At 47.8% G+C, this 24,010-nt stretch overlaps 1 protein-coding gene across 1 annotated transcript; it reads right to left on the bottom strand.

Moving 5' to 3' along the window:
* Window positions 1-644: 644 nt before the first annotated feature.
* LOC109681984 (interferon lambda-2-like) lies at window positions 645-23,671 on the bottom strand. The gene is given in 8 exon segments (XM_074058630.1): window positions 645-776; window positions 866-952; window positions 1,055-1,198; window positions 1,816-1,890; window positions 2,345-2,442; window positions 2,445-2,514; window positions 3,018-3,127; window positions 23,476-23,671. Coding segments are annotated over 8 exon segments (912 nt in total).
* Between the last annotated feature and the right edge of the window lie 339 nt (window positions 23,672-24,010).

The raw sequence follows: 24,010 nt of genomic DNA, 5'->3' as shown, positions 1-24,010 counted from the left end.
CTTGGGTAGTTAGGATTATAGGCATGAGCCACTGGCACTCAGGTGCAAGGGCATTAGTGAATGAATGACTTAACCAGTCTCAGAACAGCCTTGCCAACTGACTTTTTCTTATGTGTAATTATAAACTCATTTTTAGTTTGGCCATTTGAGTTGTCCTATCTGACTGATAGGACATAGCATCCTGAATGAAATAGACCCCTGTGGCCGAGGTACACATGGAAAAGAGAGATGGTTTTCACACAGACAGGGAGAGACAGAGAGACAGAGAGAGAAACAAACGTGTTCATGAACCCTCATGTTTGTGCTTGCAACAGTGCATGAATATGCACCATGAGGCAGCTTTGGCTAGCCTTGGGTTTGGGACACACTCACCTGAACAAATGGTCTCAGAAGTCAGGCACATACCAATTTAGGCAACCAGTCTCGAGTCTTGCCTGCACCACACAGACATCCACACTGTCACACCCACAGTTACACAAGACTCATGTGTCACACAAGTGTCCAGCTCCCTGCTGTTTATTTTCACACGTTGTATATATAAAAGTAGAAAAATCAACTCAGCCCTGGTCCTGAGTCCAGGGGAGTCTAGTAGGGGAGGGAGGAGTTAATTTAAGGCTGGGTGGGGCCTAATATATAAACAGGGCTCAGGTGTGAGCTGGGCTGGATGGGCTCAGGTCCCCCATGCACAGGTCCCCACTGGTGACACAGTTCAGGTCCCCGGTGAGGAGGCGGAAGAGGTTGAAGGTGACAGAGGCCTGGAGGCAGCCGGTGGACTCCTGTGGAGGACAGGGATGACTCAGAGCTGCCTGTGCTCTTGACTGTGAGTGTTGCACACATCTGTCCCCTCCTGCTACTTGTCACTCACCTTCTCCACGGCTTCCTGGAGGGGGTGCAGCAAGTGGGACAGGTGGCGGCTGTGGGGCCTGGGGCCTGCTGTGGGCTGAGCCAGGGCCTGTGGGCAGAGCAGGGTGTGGTGAGAGGCCAGGCCTGGGACACAGGGGACAGACAGGTGGTCAAAGCCCACCCTGTGTATGGCCAGGAACCCAGGACTCACACAGGACTGGAGCTGGGAGTGGATGTGATGCAGTGTGTGAAGCGGCTGGTCCAGAATGTCTCCCAAGGCTGGGTCAGCCACATTTTCCAGGATGTTCAGTGTCAGGGCCAGCTCAGCCTGGATGGCCACGGGGCGCTCCTACACCTGAGGAGAGGTGTGAAAGAACAGGCAGGGGAGCAAGTGAGGAAAGATGGGCAAGAAGGCGCAGGTAAGTGAGGATCAGGGAGCCAGCATGGTGGAGGAGGGCAGGTGATGGTGGGTGAGAGGGAGACAGGTGCTGGGGCACATGGGGAAGAGTGAAGAGGATGCAAACAGGAAAGAGAGGGAGGAGACAGAGGTTGAACAAGTAAAAGGGGACTCCAGGGATCCTAGAGGGTGGCAGGGTAGGGGACAGGGACAGTGAGAAGAGAATAGGAAAGAGAGAGAACCCATGTGCAGAGCAGGCAGGGAGAAGAACAGGATAGGGGCACAGGTGGAGGACAGACATATGGGATGGAAAAGAAGAGAGATGAGCCAGGTGTCATAGCACACATCTATAATCCCAGCACTTGGCTGACTGAAGCAGGAGAATGGTAAGGACAGCCTGGGGTGGGGGTTGGGGGGGGAGAGAGAGAGAGAGAGAGAGAGAGATGTGAGGGACACAGGGGAGTGATACAGGTAGGGAAATGAGATGAAGAGGGGGAAGAGGGTCACTTAAGGAGCTGGGGTGGGGGGTGTGGAGGGACATTGCAAATGCAAGAGTGGCCTGACTTCTAGCTCACCTGCAGCTGTGGCAGTTTCCAGGCCATGGGGAAAAGTCGTGAACTACATGTGATATTCTTTTGAAGTGGCAATTCCTAAAAAGCAAGGGTGCAGGTTAGCCCACAAGGAAGGATTGGAGTCTAACTCACAGCTACAGAATGAAGAAGGAGCCAGAAGCCAGTGGCTTACTTGTAATCCTAGCTACTCAAGAGGTGAGATCAGGAGGATTGAGGTTCAAAGCTAGCTGGGGCAAATAGTTTGAGAGACCCTATCTTGAAAATACCCAACTCAAAACAGGGCTGGTGGAGGGGCTCAAGTGGTAGAGCACCTGCCTAGCAAGCATGAGGCCCTGAGTTCAAATTCCAGTACCACCAAAAAAAAAAAAAAAAAAAGGAGGGCTGGCAGGAGGGCTTGGGTTGAACTCATAGCCACAAAGGCTAGAAGTTGGCGGTGGCTGGAAGGCTAGAAGCTAGCCCATAGGAGGGCAGAGGTTAGCCCACTGCAGGGAGGTGGGGTGGAGGTTAGCCCACAATAGTATCGGACACTCACCAAAGCATCCTTGGCTTTCTTGAAGGCTTCCCGCTCCCGTGGCGACAGAGATTGGAAGCTGACAATGAGGCAGTCCTTGATAGTAGTGGATGTAGAAGGGGGACAGGGCCTGCGCTGGCCAAGTCAATCAGCATGGCCACCAGCACCAAGAACCGTTCTGCAGCTATGACCTGAGCAGAGAGCTGTCAGGGCTCCATGGCTCTGCCTCTTAAGCTGGGTTACGTATCCAGTTTCTGGTGATGTATTTAAAGCCAAAAGGAAAGACGGAAAGGAGTTTTGCACATTTTACACTCACGAAGGACTGAAAGCACTTTTCAAACAGCCACACAAGGGTAGAGACAGTCCCTGGTACAGGTAAGTGAGTAGACATGGGTGCGGCCAGGTTCTCTGAATTGGACCAGGAAGGAAAGAGAAACTGAAACGCAATTCCAACAGCCTGGGAAGTCAATCTTTTTTAGGCTGTCCTAAAAGAGGGTGACTGGGGAACTGTGGAGAGACAGGGAGCTGGCAGGACACTCCCAGTGGCAGGGACTGGAGTTTGGGTGGATAAGGCTGCCTGATTGGCAGGTGTGATGTTCCCCGAGCTTCTTTCACGCTTACTACACCGCAGTGAGTAATTGTTCTGACTGCGATGGCTATCGTATGGTGTGAACTTGAAGGGGTGCCCAGGTACCTGGTAAAACACCACGGCCAGGATGTTTCTTGCAGAGATTGGCACACGAGTCAATGGGCAGAAGAAGAAGGAGCCACTGTCACTCAATGGAAGCAATGACCTCCCATCAGCTGAGGGTGCCCATGGGACCACAAGGAGGAGGACAGTTGCACCTATCTGCCAAGCTAGAGCATGCTTCTCCTGCCCTTGGCCACCAGGGTTCCAGGGTTGGGGCGCTCAGGACTTTGGACTGGGATGGAGCCAAGCCACCAGCCTCCCTTGGTCTCTAGTTTGCAGAAGGTCTGTTATGGTGACCCAATAAGAAATTCCCATAATAAATCTCCTTTCCTATAGCTATGGATAGACAGTCATTTGTTCAGTTGTTACTTTTTTGTTTGTTTTGGTGGGACTGGGTTTTTGCACCTGCCAAGGAGGCTCTCTACTGCTTGAGCCATACATCCAGTCCAGTTTGCTCTGGTTACTTTAGAGATGGGAGTCTTGTGAACGTTTGTCTGGGCTGGCCTCAAATCTTGATCCTTCTGATCTCAGCCTCCCAAGTAACTAGAATTGCAGGCGTGAGCAACCACTCCTGAGTCACTTATTTATTTATTTGTGTATGAATTTATTCATTTATTTGAGACAGGGTCTTGCTATGTAGCCCAGGCTGGTTTGAACTCTCTATCCTCCTGCCTCTGCCTCCCAAGTGCAGGGGTTATAGGTGTGCACTGCTATACTTGGTTTGCTCTGCTATTGTCACTCCCAAGTTAACAACACCTGTATAGCAGGTACAAATTACTCTGACAAGTTTGTATATTTGGTTTCTTTAATTCTTCTTAGTCCTTAGGTGCAGAATGGTATTAACCTCTTCAGACCAAGACTCACACAGAATCACAATTGGCTCATAAAAGACCTTCTAAGGGTCAGGCTTGGCTGTCATACACCTGTGTCCCAGCTACTCAGAAGCAGAGGCAGGAGGATAGTGACTTTGAGACAATCCCAGGAAAAGAGAGTAGTGAGACTCTGTCTCAAGAACTAAATAAAAACAAAAGGGCTGGTGGAGTGGCTTCAAGTGGTAAGCGTGCCTACCCCACAAGCACGAAGCCCTGAGTTCAGACCCCAGTATGGCCAAAAAAAAAAAAGACACTTCTAAGGTTTCATTCCTCTCCCACCTCCAATTAGTCCTCACCCTCCCAGATGCTCACTTTAGTGCGTTTGTCATAGCTACAAAGATTCATCTTTATGATTTGTGATTTTATGTATGTGTGTTTCCAATTTACATAAATGAGATGATGCTATAAATCTACTTCTTCTTTTTTTTTTGTTTTTTTTTAGCTTAACGCCCATTTCTGAGATCTGTGGACATCCAGTTCCCTGGTTCTAAGGGCTGCGTTGTATTCCAGGACACGCCTACAGCGCCTTTGCTTTGCCTCCTCCCCCAGAGATGGACACTCAGCCTCGTCTCCAGCTCCAGATCACCATAAGGCTCACACCTGTCCCCGTGTGGGAGATTTTCTAGAATATTCTGTAGCACAGCAGCTGGTGGCCTCCTACCACATTCTGTAGGCTTACTTTTGCACTCACTGGTGGCTACGGTGGGCAGCCCCCCACACTGACAGCATCCCCCCCCCCCCCCCGTGCCTCTCCCTTTTCCTGCTTCTCCTGCTGAGTCTGAGGCCTTCCTACAGTGGTTGTGCACAGCAGACTGGAAGTCCCAGGACTGATTCCTCTGGAGCATCCCCCAAACAGGGAGGATCGGATGCCAGGGGTAAACACTGCAGCTTCCCTGTTCCTCCGTGGGTCAACTCTGAGGTGCAGTCTCTGTAATTTCATTCATTTTTGGTACTGGGATTTGAACTCAGGGCCTGGCACTTGCTAAAAACAAGAGAGCTACCACTTGAACCACGCCCCAAACCCTTTCTCATTTAGTTTATTTTTTCAGCTAGAATCTCATGTTTTCCTAGGACCAGCCTCGCACAGGGATCTTCCTACTTCTGCCTCCCAAGTAGCTGGGATTATAGGTGTGTACCACCATGCCCAACTTCCATGTGATTTATGTATCTTTTAAAGGCAAGTGAGGGGCATGGGGAGCAACATTTCAGGGGGTGCTCATTCTCACAGATGGGCAAGTATCCTATAAACACCTCATTCTGCACCAGACTACACCACTTCTTGGCTTTTTGCTCTTTCAGCCTCCATTTTCCCACTGATTTGTGGGAGGCATTCCCCAAATCAAACACTTGTACCTTGGATCAGGCAGGGTAGGCTTTGGGAGGGACTGAAGCTAAGGCATCTGTATGTGTGGGATAGTGGGGTATTGGTACCTAGATTAATCAGCACTATTGAGAACTTTCTGTAGTTATGGAAATGTACATCTCTCTTGCCAAGAGCCCTGAAATGAGCCCCTCCACAAGACAGATTCAACCAACCTTAGATTAGAAAAATAAGGTGCATGGTGGTCCCGATCTATCTATAATGCACTAGAATAACAATTTACATAACATTTACTTAGCTATTGTTAGCAATCCTCCTGCCTCAAAATCCTCCTGAATTCGTGATCCCTCTGCCTACACCTCACAAGTGCTGGGATTACAGGCATGTCACACCATGCCTGGCTACACACACGCACACACACACTCACATGCACCTCTCTTTTTTTTTTTTTTTTTCATATTCTAATACAAGTTTTAATGCAGAGGTTCACATCCTGAAATTTGCATTATGAAATTTCCTCCTCTTGATGCATGCAGACTTTGCTTCCCCCACCAGTGGTACTAGGGATTGAGCTCAGACCCCGCACTTGCTGCAGTTTTTCTATTCCAATTTATCTGGAACCTTTCCCCTGTGTGTTTCCATTTTCCCATCTACAGTTACAGTGACAAGATAGAAAGTTTACTCCTATGCAAGCTAGAATGGTTGCCATTAAAATTTTAAAATACACCCTTTAACTTGATCAGCCTAACAGTTCCTTCCCTTCATCTCCAAGTAAGCTGTTGGTTGTCCACCGTTAAGGACAGGAGTTCTCATTTTTCAGGTGTACTTGAATTTTTCTTGGATGTTTTGGTAGGAGGAAGCATCCTAAATAACTAAAGTGTATTCTCTAGTAATTCTTTCAAAGAGGGTACACAAGAAATAAACTTCCTGAATTCTTCAATATCAAAAAATACCTTTGTCTTACCCTCAAAATTGAATGCCAATTTGGCTGGATACAGGATTCGAGGTTGAAAGCCTTCTTCTTTCAGAACTTTTATGATATTGGCCCATTGACTTCTAGCATCCAAGGTACCCAATGATAAGTCGGCTGTCAATCTGATTCTGGTTCCTCTGTAGGTTATCTCTTTTCTCTCTCTGGAAGTCTTTATGATTTTATGTTTATCACTAGAGTTCCAAAACTTTACCAAGATATGTCTAGGAGTGAGTCTGTTTTCATCAATTGTACTGGGTATTCGGTTAGCACTGACAACTTCAAGATCTGAATCTTTCTTTAACTCTGGAAAGTTTTCTTCAATTATTTCCTTAATTATGTCCTCTGCTTCATTCTCTTTGTTATCTTTTTCTGGAATTCCTATCAAACGGATGTTGGCGCTTCTGAATCTGTCCTCTCTATCTCTTAGCCTTTCTTTATTGATTATCTGCTTGGCCATTTGCATTGTATCATTAGAGAATTCTTCCATTTGTTCTTCTAGACCATTCATTTTCATTTCAAGTATGCCCAAAGTGTTATAGAGATCATCTATTGAATTTTTAATATCCAAGACACGGAGATTGCAATATTTTATTTTTCCAACCTCCTCTTGGATTTCTCTCAAGACACAGATCACACCTCTCCTAAAGTTTTCTTCTGTTTCCTGGATTAAGTCTGCTTCTTTGGATGTTAGCTCTTCTAATTGCAAAGTCTTGTATCTCTCCTTCTCTGTTTGCCTTAAAAACGGAGTGATTCCTGATGGAGCACTTGCATTTGTACATGAATGCTTTTTATTTTCACCATTACTTATCTCTAGTGATTTTGTGGGAGAAGCTAAATATAAGGTCAGACAAGGTGTACCAATTCCTTGATTTCTGGGTATGGGTGTTTTCACTTTCTCCTGGGTTTTGTTTACCATATGACGTTTTACCAACTTTTTCTTCTCAGAGTCCCAAATCAAGTAACTAAAAGCAATTTCTTTAAGTTCATATAAGGTCTGTTTTTTCTTAGTCTGGGAAGTAGTCTTTGTCATTCCAATTTCCTCTTCTTCCTCTGACTCAGAATCCACTACCAAATCAATTAAATTAATCTCCAAGTCATCCCTGGTTATTTCCTCACTTCCAAGCTTTGTATCTACCACAGTAAGATGCTGACTCATCCATAAACTGGGCATGGTGGTGTATGCCTGTAATCCCAGAATTTGGGAGACAGAGGAAGGAGGATCTCAAGTTTCAAGCTAATAATTATAATGATTGGGGGCACAGCTCAAGTGGGCAAGTGCTTGCCTAACAAGTGCAAGGGCCTGGGTTCAATGCCCAGCACCAAAAGAAAGAAAGAAAGAAAGAAAGAAAGAAAGAAAGAAAGAAAGAAAGAAAGAATGATGACAAAAGTAACACGCATGTCCTTGGAGCGAGTCCTTGCCAGGCACTGTGATGCACTCTGTTCCCATAATCCTTACTATGATCCAGTGATTGCCATATGTCTCTGCCATTTTCCAGATGAGGAAACCGGGAGCTCAGGAAGGGGGTTTCCTCTTTCAAATCTTTGAATCTCAGTTAGGAACACCACTGGCACTGAAGCCAGACTTTCTCCAGCTTTGACTCCGGCATAATTCGCATGTGTTAAAAGGTAGATTTCTGAAGCAGTAGGTGTGGGATAGGACCTGACACTCCATTTTTTCCTTCCCTCCCCCTTCCCTCCCCCTGCCCCCTTTCCTCCCTTCCCTCTCCTCTTCTCCCTTCCTTCTCTACCTCCTTCCCTGCCCTTTCCTCTTCCTTTCCTCCCTCCTTCCTTCCCTCCTCCCCTTCTTCCCTCCTCCTTCCCTCCCCTTTCCCCCTTTCTTCTCTCCTCCATTCTCCCCCTCCCCCTTTCCTCCTTTCCCCTTCCCTCTCTTCTTCCCTCCTTCCCTTCCCTCCCTCCTTCTCTTCTTTCCTTCCTTCCTCCCTCCCACACTTCTTTCCTTCGTTTCCTCCTTCCTCTCCCCCTTCTCTCCCTCCTCTCTTTCCCACCCACATTCCTTCCCTCCTTCTTCCTTCCCTCCTTCCTTCCCCTGCCTTTCTCCCTCTCTTCTCTCCCTCCTTCCTGCCTCCCCCTCTCCTTCTCTCTTCCCTCCATGCCAACAAGCTGGTTGGCATGCCCGAGGCCCCAGCTGACTCGGGGAAACTTGGGAGAACCTATCTGAAAAATAGCTAAAGCTCCTGCTTAGCAAGTGCAAGGCCCTGAGTTCAAACTCCAGTACCGCCAAAACCAAACAAAGGAAATGAAAATTCTCTGAGCCACTAAATCCCGGGGTTGGGATGCAGCAATCTGTGCTTTAACAAGGCCTCCAGTTGACGCCGATGCTCCGGCAAGTTGAGGACAGAGGATAATGATGGGGCCCACGGAGCCTCTAGAACAGCCCAGATGTTGACGTCCTCAGAGTTCCTGAGGAGGGATGTGAACCCACGGAGTGGCAGGGGGACGAACTCTGGTGATGCCAGTGGAGCAGACACAACCCCCGAGGCAAGGCTGGGGAGGACAGGTGGGTGACAGCCAGGGGAGGGCACAGGAGGTTGGGCTCGAGCTAGAGCTCATTTCTCTCTCTAAAGAGAGCGATCTCGAGTGGAAAATCCTCAGAACCCTCGCGGTGGTGGGAGGAGAGGAAGTTGCCCTGAGTCACCCGTCTTTTCCAGCGATGTGGAAGTACAAATAAGGAGGTAGATGTTTTTAAAGAAGTTGTGGCATGGAGGAGGCCTTCCTTGGAATCTTAGGGTACACATGTAGGAGTTTTGGGGGGGTGCCAGAACAAAGATGATGGGTTTAGATGACTTGTCTCACACACCACATACTAAATAATGATGACAGTGACTAGGTCTCATGCATTATACCCACGAATATGCAGCCGCCCATGACACCCGTGCAGGGTGTCCCTGTGTCCCCATGGATGAAATGGAGGCTCCGCTGTAGCCATCAAACCACCCCCGGCTCGTTCACGCACTCACATGCACTCACACACACACTCACACTCATTCATGCCCACACTCACACTTATGATCACACAGACATCCATGCACACTCACAGACATCCATGCACAATCACAGACAGACATCACACACACACTCACACAGACACCCACGCACACTCACTCACAGACATCCACACACACTCACAGACATCACACACACTCACACAGACAGACACCCACGCACACTCACTCACAGACAGACATCACACACACTCACAGACATCACACACTCACACAGACATCACACACACTCACATTCATTCATACCCACACTCACACTTACGATCACACAGACATCCATGCACACTCACAGACAGACATCCACACACACTCACAGACAGACATCACACACACGCACACAGACATCCACACACACTCACAGACATCACACACACTCACACTCATTCATACCCACACTCACACTTACGATCACACAGACACCCACGCACACGCACTCACAGACATCCACACACACTCACAGACAGACATCACACACACTCACAGACAGACATCACACACACTCACACAGACAGACACCCACGCACACTCACTCACAGACATCCACACACACTCACAGATATCACACACACTCACACAGACACCCACGCACACTCACAGACATCCACACACACACAGATATCACGCACACTCACACAGACACCCACGCACACTCACAGACATCACACACACTCACACAGACACCCACACACACTCACAAACACACTTGCACTTTCACACACACTCACACACCCTTACGCCATCACAGTCACAATTCTAATACAATTTACACCTGCACACTCATGCCCACTCACAATCTTACACCGTCATGCCCACTCACACTAACACAGTTGCACACTCCCATGCACATTTACACCCTTAGTCAGACGCTGGTGGCTCACGCCTGTAATCCCAGCTACTCAGGAGGAGTGCGGTTCAAGACCAGCCCTGGGGAAATAGTTTGAGAGACCCTAACTTAAAAAACCCCTCACAAAAAAAGTGCTGGTGGTGTGGCCCAAGGTGTAGGCCCTGTGTTCAAATCACAGTACCACAAAAAAACCCCATTCACACACTCACATCCACACACACTCAACATACCCACGCTCACACACTATATCATTTTGAATTCAGCAGCAAATCCTAGTGACTGTACTCTATTTAAAAAAATTATTAATTTATCATCCTGTCACTTTAAAAAGCATCTTTTTTCTTTTCTTCACTTTATTACATGTAAAATTTATGTTGTTTTAAGACATGGTGTCCCTATATAGCTCAATCCTACTGCCTCCGCCACCTGAGTGCTGGGATTGCAAGCGTGTACAACCATGCTTGGCCCCAGCCCTGTACTTTCAAAGTCTCTCCAAATTTACCCACTTCTCCCCACTGTCCACACCACCTTCTACCTGACAGTCACAGTGCCTCCTCCCAGTCACCCCAGCTCCCTTTCCGCTCTGTTTCCTGCTTAGAGATTACATTTCCTTCCACTCACAATTCCCCACGGCTCTCATTCTGCCTGGAAGAAAGTCCAACACCCTGGATGCCTGAAAAGGTCCTTTGAGGCCTGGGCCCTCAGGCCTACTCTTCACTCTGCCCCTCGCTCCTCGGTGGCCTCATGACTTCTTCTTCTTCTTCTTCTTCCTCCTCTTTTTTGTGGTACTGGGGCTTGAACTCAGGGCCTTCACCTTGAGCCACTCCACCAGTCTTATTTTTGTGAAGGGTTTTTCCAGATAGGGTCTCGAAGAACTATTTGCCCAGGCTGTCCTCAAACCTTGATCCTCTGGATCTCAGCCTCCTAAGTAGCTAGGATGTCAGGCATGAGTCACGGGTGCCTGGTGTGACTTGCTTTTAAAAAAAATTCATTATTGTTACCATCATTTTTTTGAGACAAGGTCTCATGATGTAGTCCCAAGCTGTTCTCAAACTCTGGGTTCTCCTGTCTCAGCCCCCCAAGTACTGGGATTACAGGTGTGCACCACCACGCCTGGCTTTCATTGCTTCTTATAACCAAACACTAATGATTCCATTGCATGGGTACAGTTTTTTAATCTGGCCACAGTGGATGGACTTTCAGGTTGTTTCCGTTTACTATGAAAAATGCTGCTATGAACATTGGTGTACAAGAAGGTGTGTTTGCATTTCTCGTGGTGGTGTGGTTTGGATGTGAAGTGTCCCTCAAAAGGCTCCTGTGTGAAAGTCTCGGTTGCCAGCTGGAAGGGTTGGGGGAAGCGATTGGGTCCTGAGGGCTCTGACGTCATCAGTGGAGTCATCCCTGGACAGATTCATAAGTTGACAGCGTAGCTGGGAGGTGGGGCCTATCTGGAGGAAGGTGGGTCACCTCTGAATGATGCATCTTACTCCCTGCCTCTTCATCTCCCTCTCCCTGCCATCTTCCTACATCTGCCTCCACAGGAGCTGGGATTGCAGGCATATACCTCTATACCTGGTTTATTTTTTGAGATAGGGTCTAACTAACTTTTGGCTAAGCTGGCCTCAAGCCTCGATCCTCCTATTTTTGCCTCCCTATGTGGTTCACTTTTTTTTTTTTTTTTTTGCAATTCTTGGTCTTGAACCCAGGGCCTACACCTTGAGCCACCTCCACCAGCCCTTTTTTGTGACAGTGTTTTCAAGATAGGGTCTTGAGAACTATTTGCCTGATCTCTGCCTCCTGAGTAGCTAGGATTACAAGCATGAGTCACCGCCACCAAGCTTAAGTCCTTCATATAAAAGCACGCAATATTTGCATATAATCTCTACATTTTCTCTAATAATTCTAGATTACATAAAATACCTAAGGCAGTGTGATTTCTACATAGATAGTTGTCACACTGTACTGTTTAGATAATAATGACAAGGAAAGCAAGTCTAGACATGTTTGAATGACCCGAACACACAGTAGATGAGCAAGGTACAAAACGTACAGTGCTCACAGGACAGAGAACCTGTGCCTGGCAGGCAGCTACAGCAGGGTGGGCCCACATATCACCTCACCCACGTGCATTCTGCATAGTGCTCCGTGCCCTTGAAAATACTCATTTTGCCGGGCATGGTACCGCACGTCTGTAATCCCAGCATTCAGGAGTCTGAGGCAGGAGGATTTTAAGATCAAGGCCAGTTCGGATTGTGTATCAAGATTTTATTTCAAGAAAAAAAATTCAAGTTTTGCTTTTGGAAAATGTTTTCAGCCGCAGCGGCTTGAATCCACACATGGATACAGAGGGTCCTGTTGTGTTTCTCTTCGCCTCTAGAACCGCGGTCAGCCTGGCCAGCAGAGGGTGCTGGAGGGACACTGAAGGAGGAGGGGCCACTTGCCTGCCAGGCTTCTTTTAAGTGTTTTCTCTCCATTGTTTGGTCTCCTCTGGTTTCCTGGGGTCCCCATTAAGGTAGGGGACAGCTTTCTCTATCATTTGGCCCCTGTGAGCTTTCTCTCTTGCTTTGGTGACAGCAGTGCATCTGGGGGCCTGGGTCGCTCCCTGCTGGTCTCTCACTGTTTTCATGTCCTCTCCCCAGCCCCAGGCATGTGCTTGCTGAGGTGAGGACACAGGGCTGGCTGCCAGGGAGCTGGTGACCCAGTCCTCATCCTGGCTCCCCCGGCACATGGAAGTGCCCAGGGCTCCTGCAAAGAATGTCATCTTTAAGGTCTTAGTTCTGTGTGCACCTCTGCAGCACCCCGACTCTCTCTGGGCACCCCTACACCAGCCTTGGCTTGCCTACACCCAGAGAACTGTTTCCTCGTGACTATGATCCAGTGGTGGAGTTCCGAGCACCCCTTCCAAGTCTGTCCTCCCTTGGTCACTCTTTCCCAGCCCCAGGGTGTCCTTTTGTAGTCATTTAAAATTCCTTAATAATTTGTTTTATTTACGTCTCTGTTGAGCCTACTGTGTGGTCTCTATCTATCTCCTGTTTAGACTTGGATAGACACAGCTATCAGTATATGTGTCAATGCAAATGACTCATGTCATCTATACTATCTGTGTCAGTCCATATTCTGTACTATAACAAAATCCCTGAGTCTGAGTACTTGATAAATAATAGAGGTTTTAGCCAGGTCTGGTGGTTCAAGACTGTAATCCAAGCTATGTGAGAGGCCAAGATGAGTAAGATCAAGGTTTGAGGGCAGCTCAGGGAAGCAGGGAATTTGTGAAACCTCATCTGAACCAACATCTGGGAGTGCTGTCACAAGCCTGTCATCCTAGCTATATGGAGAGATTGTGGTTCCAGGCCAGCCCAGGCAAAAAAGTTTTTGAGACCCCAAGTTAAGAGAAAAACCTGGGTGTGGTGGCACATGCCTGTTACCCCAGCTACATCAGAAGTATACAAGAGGAGGACTGTGGTCCAGCCTGGCTGAAGCAAAAAGCAAGACCCTATCTCCAAAATAACCAGAGCAAAAAGGGTCAGCAGAGTGGCTTAAGTGGTACAGCGCCTGCCTAGCAAGTGTAAAGCCCAGAGTTCAAAACCTAGTGCTGACAGGGTCTTACCATGTACCCCAGCTGGCCTGGGACTCACTATGTAGCCCAGACTGGCCCCAAACTCATCGTCCTCCTGCCTCAGCCTCCCAAGTGCTGGGATTACAGTTGTGTTTTACCATGCCCAGCTCAAGAATAGCAGTTCATTTAGCCCACAGTTTCAGAGCCTGAAAGTCCAAAATAGGCAGCCCCATCTGTCTGACATCAGGTGAGAGTCCCCTTGGCAAAGAAATGGGGGTGGGGAAACAGCGCTGTGCAGAAAGGACCAAGTGCACAGGGTAGAGTTGCTTTAAAACGACCTGCTCTCCAGACAACTGACTCGCTGCTAGCACTGATCCTCCTGAGCACCCTATGGGCTCATTGCCTCCCTCTGGATTTCCTTCTTAATGGTTGCTCCACCTCGTCACTGCTATGTCGGAGCCCAAGCTTCCAACACATGGCCCTCTGGGGACAGACTTCAACCTCATCCACATGGTAGCACCATCTGTCTCAGGGTTTTGCACCTGTAGCTCCTGCCACCGGAAAGGCTCTTCCCCTGAACACTTGCACAACTTGCTTCCTCACTTCATCCTCTGCTAAACCAGTTCTATACCAGTACCTGTTTTATCTTTTCTTCTCTCTCTCTCTCTCTCTCTCTCTCTCTCTCTCTCTCTCTCTCTCTCGCTCTGGCGGTACTGAGGTTTTGCACTCAGGACATTGTGCTTGCTAGGCAGTTGATCTACCACTTGAGCCACTCCCGCAACCCTTTTTCTTTTACTTTTCAGATAGGATATTGTGGTTTTGCCCTGGGCCAGCCTGAATTGTGCTCCTCCTGTCTCCTGAGTGGTTGGGATTGCAAGCATGCACAACACCAACTGGTCCCTTTCTTTCTTTCTTTTCTTTCTTTCTTTCTTTCTTTCTTTCTTTCTTTCTTTCTTTCTTTCTTTCTTTCTTTCTTTCTTTCTTTCTTTCTTTCTTCCTTCCTTCCTTCCTTCCTTCCTTCCTTTCTTTCTCTCTCTCTCCCTCTCTCCCTCTCTCTTCCTCCCTCCCTCCCTTCCTCTTCCTCTTTCTTTCTTCTGCAGTGCTGGGGTTTGAACTCAGGGCCTACACCTTGAGCCACTCCACCAGCCCTATTTTTTCTGAAGGGTTTTTTCAAGATAGGGTCTTGCAAACTATTTTCCCAGGCTGGCTTCGAATCTCAATCTTCCTGATCTCTGCTTCCTGAGTAGCTGGGATTACACGCGTCAGCCACCGACACCTGGCCTCTTTTATATTTTTATTAAGTGTATTAGTCAGATTGTACCAAATAAAAAGGACCAGTTTTTAAAAAAATTGGTCTGGCCGAGTGGCTCAAATGGCAGGGCACCTGCCTAGCAAGCATGAAACCCTGGGTTCAAAACCCCAGAGCCAAAAAAAAAAAAAAAAAAAGGAAAAGAAAAGAAAAAATTATTACGTATATTGAAAGGAGAGAGACACAGACAGAGAGATGGTAGGTACTGGCTTATGAAATCCACAGAGAGATTTTTTTTTCTCTCAAGGAAATCCTAGCTTTGATTTTGAGACATTCAGCTGACTCTGGAGGATCGTCACCTTTACTGAAATCAACAGACTGTGGATTTCACGCCATCTGCAAAGCCTGCCTCAGAAACCCCTGGATTAGGCTTTCATGGCATACCTGGACACCTGAACCTGTGCAAACTGCCATGTTGCATACCTGTCTTGCTACGATTTCTACACCAGGAGCAGCATGAATTTCATAGACATCGCCCACAAACCTTGACACCCTTGAACACCCAGGCGGTGTCTACTTGCTGTCATTTTAGTTGAGTGCATTTTCTGGGATTTTAGGATAGGAACTGGAGACTGAAAGAATGATGCTCACCCAAGTGAAATGACTTGGCAAAGCCTCCACAACCAGGAAGTGCTGATCCCCAGGTCCAAGGCCACCTCTGCAGCTCCTGAGTCTGGTGTCATTGCACCTGGGATGGAAACTTCTAGAATCAGAATGTCAGCCCCTGGATCACTGATCCCTGGGGCATTTTGATTTCTCTCTCCCCCTCTCCCTGGCTCCTCCTGGGTGTACAGCACACCAGGCTTCAATGAACCCTTGAATGGTCTGAGTGTGTCCCCTTCCAATTCAGTCATTGCTAAGGTCATCCTAGTAAGAGCTGGGGCCTTCAAGCAGTCCTTAGACGATCAGGGCTCTTCCTCATGATTTGGATTAGAGGCTCATGATGGTTAATTATTTTAGGGGTGGCTGGGGTTTGAACTCAGAGCTAGGCGGTTGTCTGTCCCTTGAGCCACGCCCCCAGCTGTGATGGTTGCTCTTTAAAAAATTGTTTTGGTGGGACTGGGGTTTGAACTCAGGACTTTGCATTTGCAAAGCAAGCATTCTACTGCTTGAGCCACACCTCCAGTCCATTTTGCTCTGGTTATTTTGGAGATGGGGGTCTTATAAATTATTTGCCTGGGCTGGCCTCAAACTGTGATCCTCCTGATCTCAGCCTCCCAAGTAGCTAGGATTACAGGCGTGAGCCACTGGCACTGGTGTGATGGTTCATCTTGACTGTTGACTTGATTGGATTGTGAAATGCCTAGAAAATTCATAAAGCACACCTCCTAGTGTGCCTGTGAAGGGTGTTTCTGGAGAGGATTAGCAGGGGAGATCCACCCTGAATGTGGGTGCTACGGTCCCATGGCTGGGGTAGAACAGGAGGAAAAGGAGGAAGCCAAAGGGTGCAGGTGAGCTCTCCCTCTCTTCCTGGCACCATAAGGGGAGATGCTCTTCTCTCCTGCCATGATGGGCTGAATCCTCTGAAGCCATGAGCGAAATAAATCCTTCCACCTAAGGTTCTTCTGCTAGGTGTTTTATGACAGTGATGTCTTCTAATGCCAGGCGTTGTAGAGAAGCTCTGGGAGGTATCCAGTTTGGTTGCCCTCTTGCCCTTCAGCCTTCCACAGTGGGAAGATGAAGCAAAAGCCTTCTCGATGTGCCCACGTCTTGATCTTGGACTTCCCAGCTTGTAGAACTGTGAGAAATACATTTCTCTTCTTTATAAATCTCCTACAGCAGAACCAAGTGTTCCAGAACAACTCGTCTCTTCTCTGTACGATTCCTCTGGTCACTTCCTGTGTCCTTGCCTACCTGCTGCAGCTATCTACTGAGAGAGGGTAAGTGGCCCCAAAACATGGTGGATGAAAGGGGTCCTCCTCCTCCCTCTCCTCCCCCTTTCCCTCCCCCTCGTCCAGATTCAACCCAGGGCCTCTCACATGCAAGCAGATGCTCTACCACTTGAGCCGTGCCCTCAGCCCTACGGTTTCTTTTTTTTTTTTTTTTGCAGTACTGGTCCTTGAACTCAGGGCCTTTGCCTTGAACCACTCCACCAGCCCTTTTTTGTAAAGGGTTTTTTTAAAGATAGGGTCTCAAGAACTATTTGTCCAGGCTGGCTTTGAACCAAGATGCTCCTGATCTCTGCCTCCTGAGTAGCTAGGATTACACACTTGGCACCCAGCTATGGATTAATTTTAAAATAATAAAAATTGTATTTTTGGTACAACATGTGTATGCATTGTGAAATGGGAAAATTGAGCTAATTCACATATGCATAACCTGACCTGTATATTCTTTTTGAGACAGGGTCTCCCTACCTTTGCTTGGGTTTCCTCAAACTTGCCTCCACCTCCCGAATAGCTGGGATTACAGGTGTGCTCCATCATACCTGACCTGTATCTCTTGTGCTTTCCATGGGGCTGTGATCATCGGAGGGGCTTCTCAGGACCTGGTCAGTCGGGATGGTCACATGGTGAGCTGCTCTTTCCTATTTGTTGTTGTTGTTGTTGTTTTTGGTGGGACTGGGGCTTGAACTCAGGGCTTCATGCTTGCAAAGCAGGCTCTCTACCACTTGAGCCTCACCTCCAGTCCAAAGTAGTGAAGTTTTTCTTTCTTTCTTTCTTTTTTGTGGTACTGGGGATTGAACTCAGGGCCTCACGCTTGCTGGGCAGCTGCTCTCCCACTTGAGCCACTCTCCCAGCTCTTGTGCTGCTCTTCCCTTGTGTTCCTTTATCACTCAGTATTGATTTGGGTTTCCTCGTGTGGCGAGGAGAGTGTTTACAAGAGCTCATGCCCCAAAACACAAACATTTATTAAGTCTGTGTGTATCAATATAGCATTGGCCAAAGCCAGGGACAGGACCAAGTCATGCTCAATGCGAGAGGAGACCACGTGGGGTTTTTAAGAGGTGCGTTTTATCAGGGTCACCCAGGTAAGTGCTCTGCACTGCTGGGAGTGTCCCTTTTGGTGGAAGGCAATAGAGTCTGTTGTTAGAGTGGCCTTTGGCATTAGATAGATGGGTTCATAGCCTGGCTACAGCACTGGTAGCTGTGTGACCTGGGCCAGCTAACTCAGCTGCTCTGCATCTCACTGTCCTCACCTATAAAATACCCACTATATTAATCCATCTCATTGGGCTGTTGCTAGGATTAGATAAGTTATTGCATACAAAATTTTTTTTCAAAACAGGGTATCATTATGTACCCCAGGTTGGTCTTGAACTCAAGACCCTCTTACCTCTGGCTCCCCAGTGCTGGGATTACAGACATGCACCACCATGCCTGGCCCAAATTCTTGAGTCATTCTTTCATGTAGACAGCAGTCAATAAAGAGTGGCATCATGATTGTTTTTGCCGTCACCTCTGGTTGGTTAGTTGGTGTTCTTGATTTGACTGCTAGGACTGAAACTTGCTGTAAAATGGAAATTAATTTTTCTCCCATGTACAACAAGTCCAGATGCTGGGGTAGTGTTGCAGTTCCACATATCAGCAGAAATCCAAGCTACTTCTGCTCAGTTCATCTGGGTATGCAGACTCCTGTGTTAATTTCATCTCTTGAGTCACTGTGACTGCTGGAACTCCAACCATCACATCCATATTCAAAGCAAAAATTATTAGGGAGGTGAAAAGGGCACAAAGGACCCTTATTATCTACTCATCCCTTTCAGAAGCTTTTCTGGAAGCTCCATCCACCCAATGATGTGAATTTTTTTTTCCTTAGCTGTTCTAGCTGCAAAGGAAGCTGGGAGATATCTTTACCTGGGCGTATTGCCACCTGTCGTTAGGTCAGGACGCTGTTGCTAAGGAAAGCTGGAGAATGGATAGAGCCCAGGCAACCAGCATTTCTGCTACAGCTGTGGCCAGGTGGTGAGGGCACAGGTGTGGGAAAAGAAAGAGCTGTCAGCTGAGGAGCGTTTTTCACCAGAACGCCAGTCCTGTGAGCCCGTGGGCTTTGGGTGTTTTGTTCATTCAGTGGCAGGAACAAAGTCTGGCACACACTTGGCATTCAGTAGGTGCTGAATGAATGTAGCCCTGGCTGACAGTCTGAGGAGCAGAAAAAAAACCCCTTAGAATTGTTCAAATTATGAGAAATGCGTCTTACTGAAATAATTGATTCTTTCCCAATTATTTATTTTGAAAAGTGTCACATCTGCAAAAAATTGCAGTAGAACAATGAACCATGTCGCCTTCTGCTACACTTGCCAAGGGTTTTCCTCCCTCTCTCTTTCTCTCTCTCCCACATGAAAGTAAGTGGAAGAATCACAATATTTCTGATATTTTGTTCAAGTTGTAGGGTAGCATGGCAGTTAGCAGGGTCTGGGTGGGGTTGGTGACTAGAGAGAGGGTGGTAAAAGGGAACGAAAGTCAGTGTGACAGGAGCAATGAGTCAAGAGACCTTCTGCGAGCCATTTGACTATAGTTAGTAACAATGTACTGTGCATTTAAAAATGATTAAAGTGGAGCATGGCAGTGCACACACGCAATAAAAATCCCTGCTACTCAGGAGGCAGAGATGGGATCAAGGCTGGTCACAAGCAAAAAGTTAGTGAGACCCCATCTCAGCCAATAGATGCTGTTTGTGGTGGTGCGTGCCTGTCATCGCACATACATGGGGGTTGTAAAGCAGGAGGGTCGCAGTCCAAATCAGCAGCGCAAAAACATGAGACCGAATTTGAAAAATAGCTGAAGCAAAAAGGGCTGAGGGAGTGTCTCAAGTGGTATAGGGCCTGCCTAGCAAGTGTGAGGTCCTGAGTTCAAGCCCCAGAACCACCAAAAAAGAAAGAAAATGCCTAAATCTGTACACGGTGGTGCATGCCTGTAATCCAAGTTACTTAGGAGGTGGACAGAGGAGGATCAAGGTCTGAGGCTGACCTGAGCAAAAACGAAAGACCCTATCCAAAAAATAACCCAAAAGCAAAAAAGGGCTGGAGGTGTGGCTCAAGTGGTAGAGCACTTGCTTAGCATGCTCAAGGCCTTGAGTTCAAAACCCTAGTATCACCAAAAAAAAGAAAAAGAAAATGCCGGGAGAATAGATTTGAATTGTCCTCACTATCAAAAAGTGAGAAGGTTGTAAGGTCGTGCATATGTGAATTAGCTCAATTTTGCCATTTCACAGTGTATCTGTATTCTGAGATACACGTTGCACCAAAAATACAATTATTGTTATTTTAAAATTAATTCATAGCTGGGCGCTTGCCTGTAATCCTAGCTACTCAGGAGGCAGAGATCAGGAGGATCATGGTTCAAAGCCAGCTTGGGCAAATAGTTTGAGAGACCCTACCTCGAAAAACCCTTCACAAAAAAGGGCTTGTGGAGTGGCTGTGTTCAAACAGGTGTAGGCCCTGTGTTCAAACCCCAGTACCACAAAAAATTAATTCATAATACTTGTATAGATTAACAGGTTTCTCTGTGTCATTTATATATATATGCATATGCATATTGTTTGAGTCCAACTTCTCTCTTTTTTTTGGTGGCACTGGGGTTTGAACTCATGGACTACACCTTGAGCCACTCTACCAGCCCTGTTTTTCAAGATAGGGTCTCACTCTTTGCCCAGCCTGGCTTCAAACTGTGATCCTCCTGATTTCTGGCTCTTGAGTATTTAGGATCACAGGTGTGAGCCACTGGTGCCCTGCAAATGTACAAATTTTATTTGTCAATATATTTAAGTATGTATTTAAAATCCCGGATCTGATTTAATCAATGATTGTGCACTGCAGTTAGTTGTCAGTGTCCCCTTCTCTCCTTTGGTCTGGAATTGTTCTATAGCCTGCTTGTTTTGCTTTATTCTTTGTGACATTGACATTTTTGAAGAGTCCAAGGCAGCTGCTCTATTTTGCCTGATTTGTTTTCTTTCTTCTTGTTCAGGGTAAACATTTTTCCCAAGAATAAGTCAGAGGTGGCTCGCGCCCTTGGGACAGCAGGAGGAACATTCATTCGTCTTCCTTTTAGCTGATTAGGTTAAGCTGGAGTTTGCCTGATCTTTCCTTTATAAAAGTCTTCCTTCCTTCCTTCCTTCCTTCCTTCCTTCCTTCCTTCCTTCCTTCCTTCCTTCCTTCCTTCCTTCCTTCCTTCCTTCCTTCCTTCCTCCTCCCTCCCTCCCTCCCTCCCTCCCTCCCTCCCTCCCTTCCTTCCTTCCTTTTTTTCTTTGTGGTGCTGGGGTTTGAACTCAGGGCCTACACCTTGAGCCACTCCACCAGACTTTTTTTTTGCCTGGGTTGGCTTTGAACTGCAATCCTCCTGATCGCTGCTTCCTGAGTAGCTGGAATTACAGGCATGAGCCACAAACACCCTACTCATCCCCTGTTTTTTGAGATAGGAACTCACCATGTAGCACAGACTCATCTTGAAATCCCTCTCTGGCCTCACAATCTCAATCTTCCTGCCTCATCCTCCCAAGTTCTGGGATTACAGGTGTGTACCACTGCACCCAGCTAAACATAGATAGCTTCTGGTGTGTCATTTGTCAACTTACCACATGAAATGACATAAAACCTCTCTTAGGTCATCTACCACTTCCAGGTCAGACTTCCCTCATCATTGGCCAGCTTAGTTCTCTACAATTTCCTGTCTTTTTCCTTCTAGATTCTTCTTCATTTTGCTCTAGGGCTGGGGACAGTTGGACACTCTTGTCCTTTGCCTTCCAGTTGCAACAGAAAGTATTAGGAAAGAAGTAAGTGTGTGTGTGTGTGTGTGTGTGTGTGTGTGCAGTACTGGGGTTTGAACTCAGGACCCACACCTTGAGCCTCTCCACCAGCCCTTTCTTGTGAAGGGTTTTTTCCAGATAGGGTCTAGCCGACAATTTGCCCTAGTTGGCTTTGAATCTCAATCCTCCTGGTCTTTGCCTCCTGAGTAGCTAAGATTACAGGCATGAGCTACCTACACCCAGCCACAATATAATTTTTTAAAAGAACAGACAACAAAAACACCCTGTAAGTTGAAAACACAGATGTTCCAAAGGTGAGAAATAGAAAATCCAGCTGTGATCAGGGCTAGTCCCCTCAGGAGCCTCAGGGCAGAGCTGCTTCCTGTCTGTTTCAACTGCTATAGGCTCCTGCATCCCTCAGCTCCATCCCTCCTTCCCCCCTACACATGCCTGTCCCCCTTGTCACACCTCCTAGTGTGGAAGCTGACCTTCCTGGTGCTCAGATCAGGCTCTGTGACTGCACTGGACAGTGTAGGACCTGCCCTCCACCCTCCCTGAGTCACATCTACATGTCCTTCTGCCATGTAAGGTCACACATTCACAAGGTCAGGCATTAGGACATCTATGGGACCACCATTCCAGCTGCCACACACCTGTCACAATGCAGGCCACAGGCACAATGGTGTCAGCAGACCTTATAACTGTTACCTGACCTAGTAGTTGTCACCCAAGACCTCAAAGACATTTTCCTGTCAATGGTGAAACCCCTCATGCTCACCTGTACTTGGAAGTGACCAGAGTCACTAGAGCAGCCAGGGTGACTTCATTCTATGCCTTAACGAAGAAGCATGTAAGTCACTACTTCATACAGTAAAAATATTCTGATAACTGCATTTTAATACGATCGGGTCCTTTGTCCCATACCCTCTTCCACCCTGAGAAGGATCTGAGGCTTGGCAAGGCTGCAGGGAGGTCCGTGTGTGACAATGTCCAGAACACCTGCACCGGGGGACTGTGGAGCAAAGTGCTGAAAGGAGCCAGAGGCCTGGAGGACGGAGGAAGCCACCAGCAGCATCCACAGCACCTGCCTTGGGACAGGACTTGGTAGGAATTTTGCCTCATGGTTTCCATCTTCTGTCCTGGGGTGTCAGCTGGCGTAGGTAAAGGGTGAGCAGGCTTCTCTCTGGCTTATACAACTCAGGAGCTCCTTGGAAGAAACAGGATGGAAAAATGTTTTATTTTGCTAATTTTACAAAACTTAATGACCACGGGGAAGATAAGGATAGAGCCCACCCGCGGCCTGGGAGGAGCCTGGGCACAGGTGCGTACTCAAATCCACGACAGTATGTAAGGGGCAATTCACCAGGACCAGTGGTGCACGCCTGTAATCCCAGCTCCCCAGAGGCTGAGACAGGGGAATCACAAATTCAAGGTTACATTAGGGAGTTCAAAGCTAACCTGGGCAACTTAGCTAGACCCTGGCTCAAAAACTTTAAAAGGCCTGGGGGTTTAACTCAGTTTCAGAGTATTTGCAGCGCATACACAAGACCCAGGTTCAGTCCCCAGTATCACAAAAAAGAGGGGGGGTTATTAAAATGGGGAAATCCTCCTGTCATAGAGGGTGTCACATAACAGAACACAGATGTGGCTAACATGCGTGGAATACAGGCATGCAGTGTAAACGGCAGACTCTTTTAAAAGGCTAAGGACGGCCAGCATGGATCTGTGACCCAATGCTGTGAACACATGTCACTGTGTGGCCCCCTGTGACAACGATGCTCTGGTTGGTAGAGGACCAGGAGTGACCAGCGAGTGCCTTTCCCAGCGTCCTGATGACGCGGGGATCCGACCGCAGGCCAGGGCTGGGGGCTGACAGCACCTGTGCACTGATCCCTGATGGCAGCAGGCCTGCTGGGTGCCCCAGATGACACAGGCAGCTGGTGGCAGGAGCACCAGGAGGAGGTGGAGGCCGTCACTGCAGCGAGCTTCACGATTGGACGGCGGCCAGTGGGCGTGTCCTCCAGGGACCAATGGCGATCTTCGTAGAAAGCAGAGCTCCCAGGGGCGGGATCCATGCGCTGCAGATGGGGACTGTGAATTGCACAGCTGGAGGGATCCAGAAGCAGGATGATGGCGGAGGGGTCGGAAGACCCCACTCAGTTCCCCCACACGGAAGGGCTGGGTCCCTATGCGGAAGGACAGTGCGTTCATAGTGACTTCCCAAAGGCACCCACGACTTCGGTGTACGCCAGCTGCCTTAAACAGTCGTGAAATTCTCAGAAATTTTATGCCTCACTTTTTTTTTTTGTTTTGGTGGGATTGTGGTTGGAACTCAGGGCTTCGAGATTGAGAAGCAGACGCTCTACCACTTAAGCCACACCTCCAGTCCATTCTGCTCTGGTTATTTTGGAGAT

This window comes from Castor canadensis, chromosome 16 (genome assembly GCF_047511655.1).
Source record: "Castor canadensis chromosome 16, mCasCan1.hap1v2, whole genome shotgun sequence".
Taxonomy (NCBI): Eukaryota; Metazoa; Chordata; class Mammalia; order Rodentia; family Castoridae; genus Castor; species Castor canadensis.
This window is presented reverse-complemented; position numbering and strand designations above follow the sequence as displayed.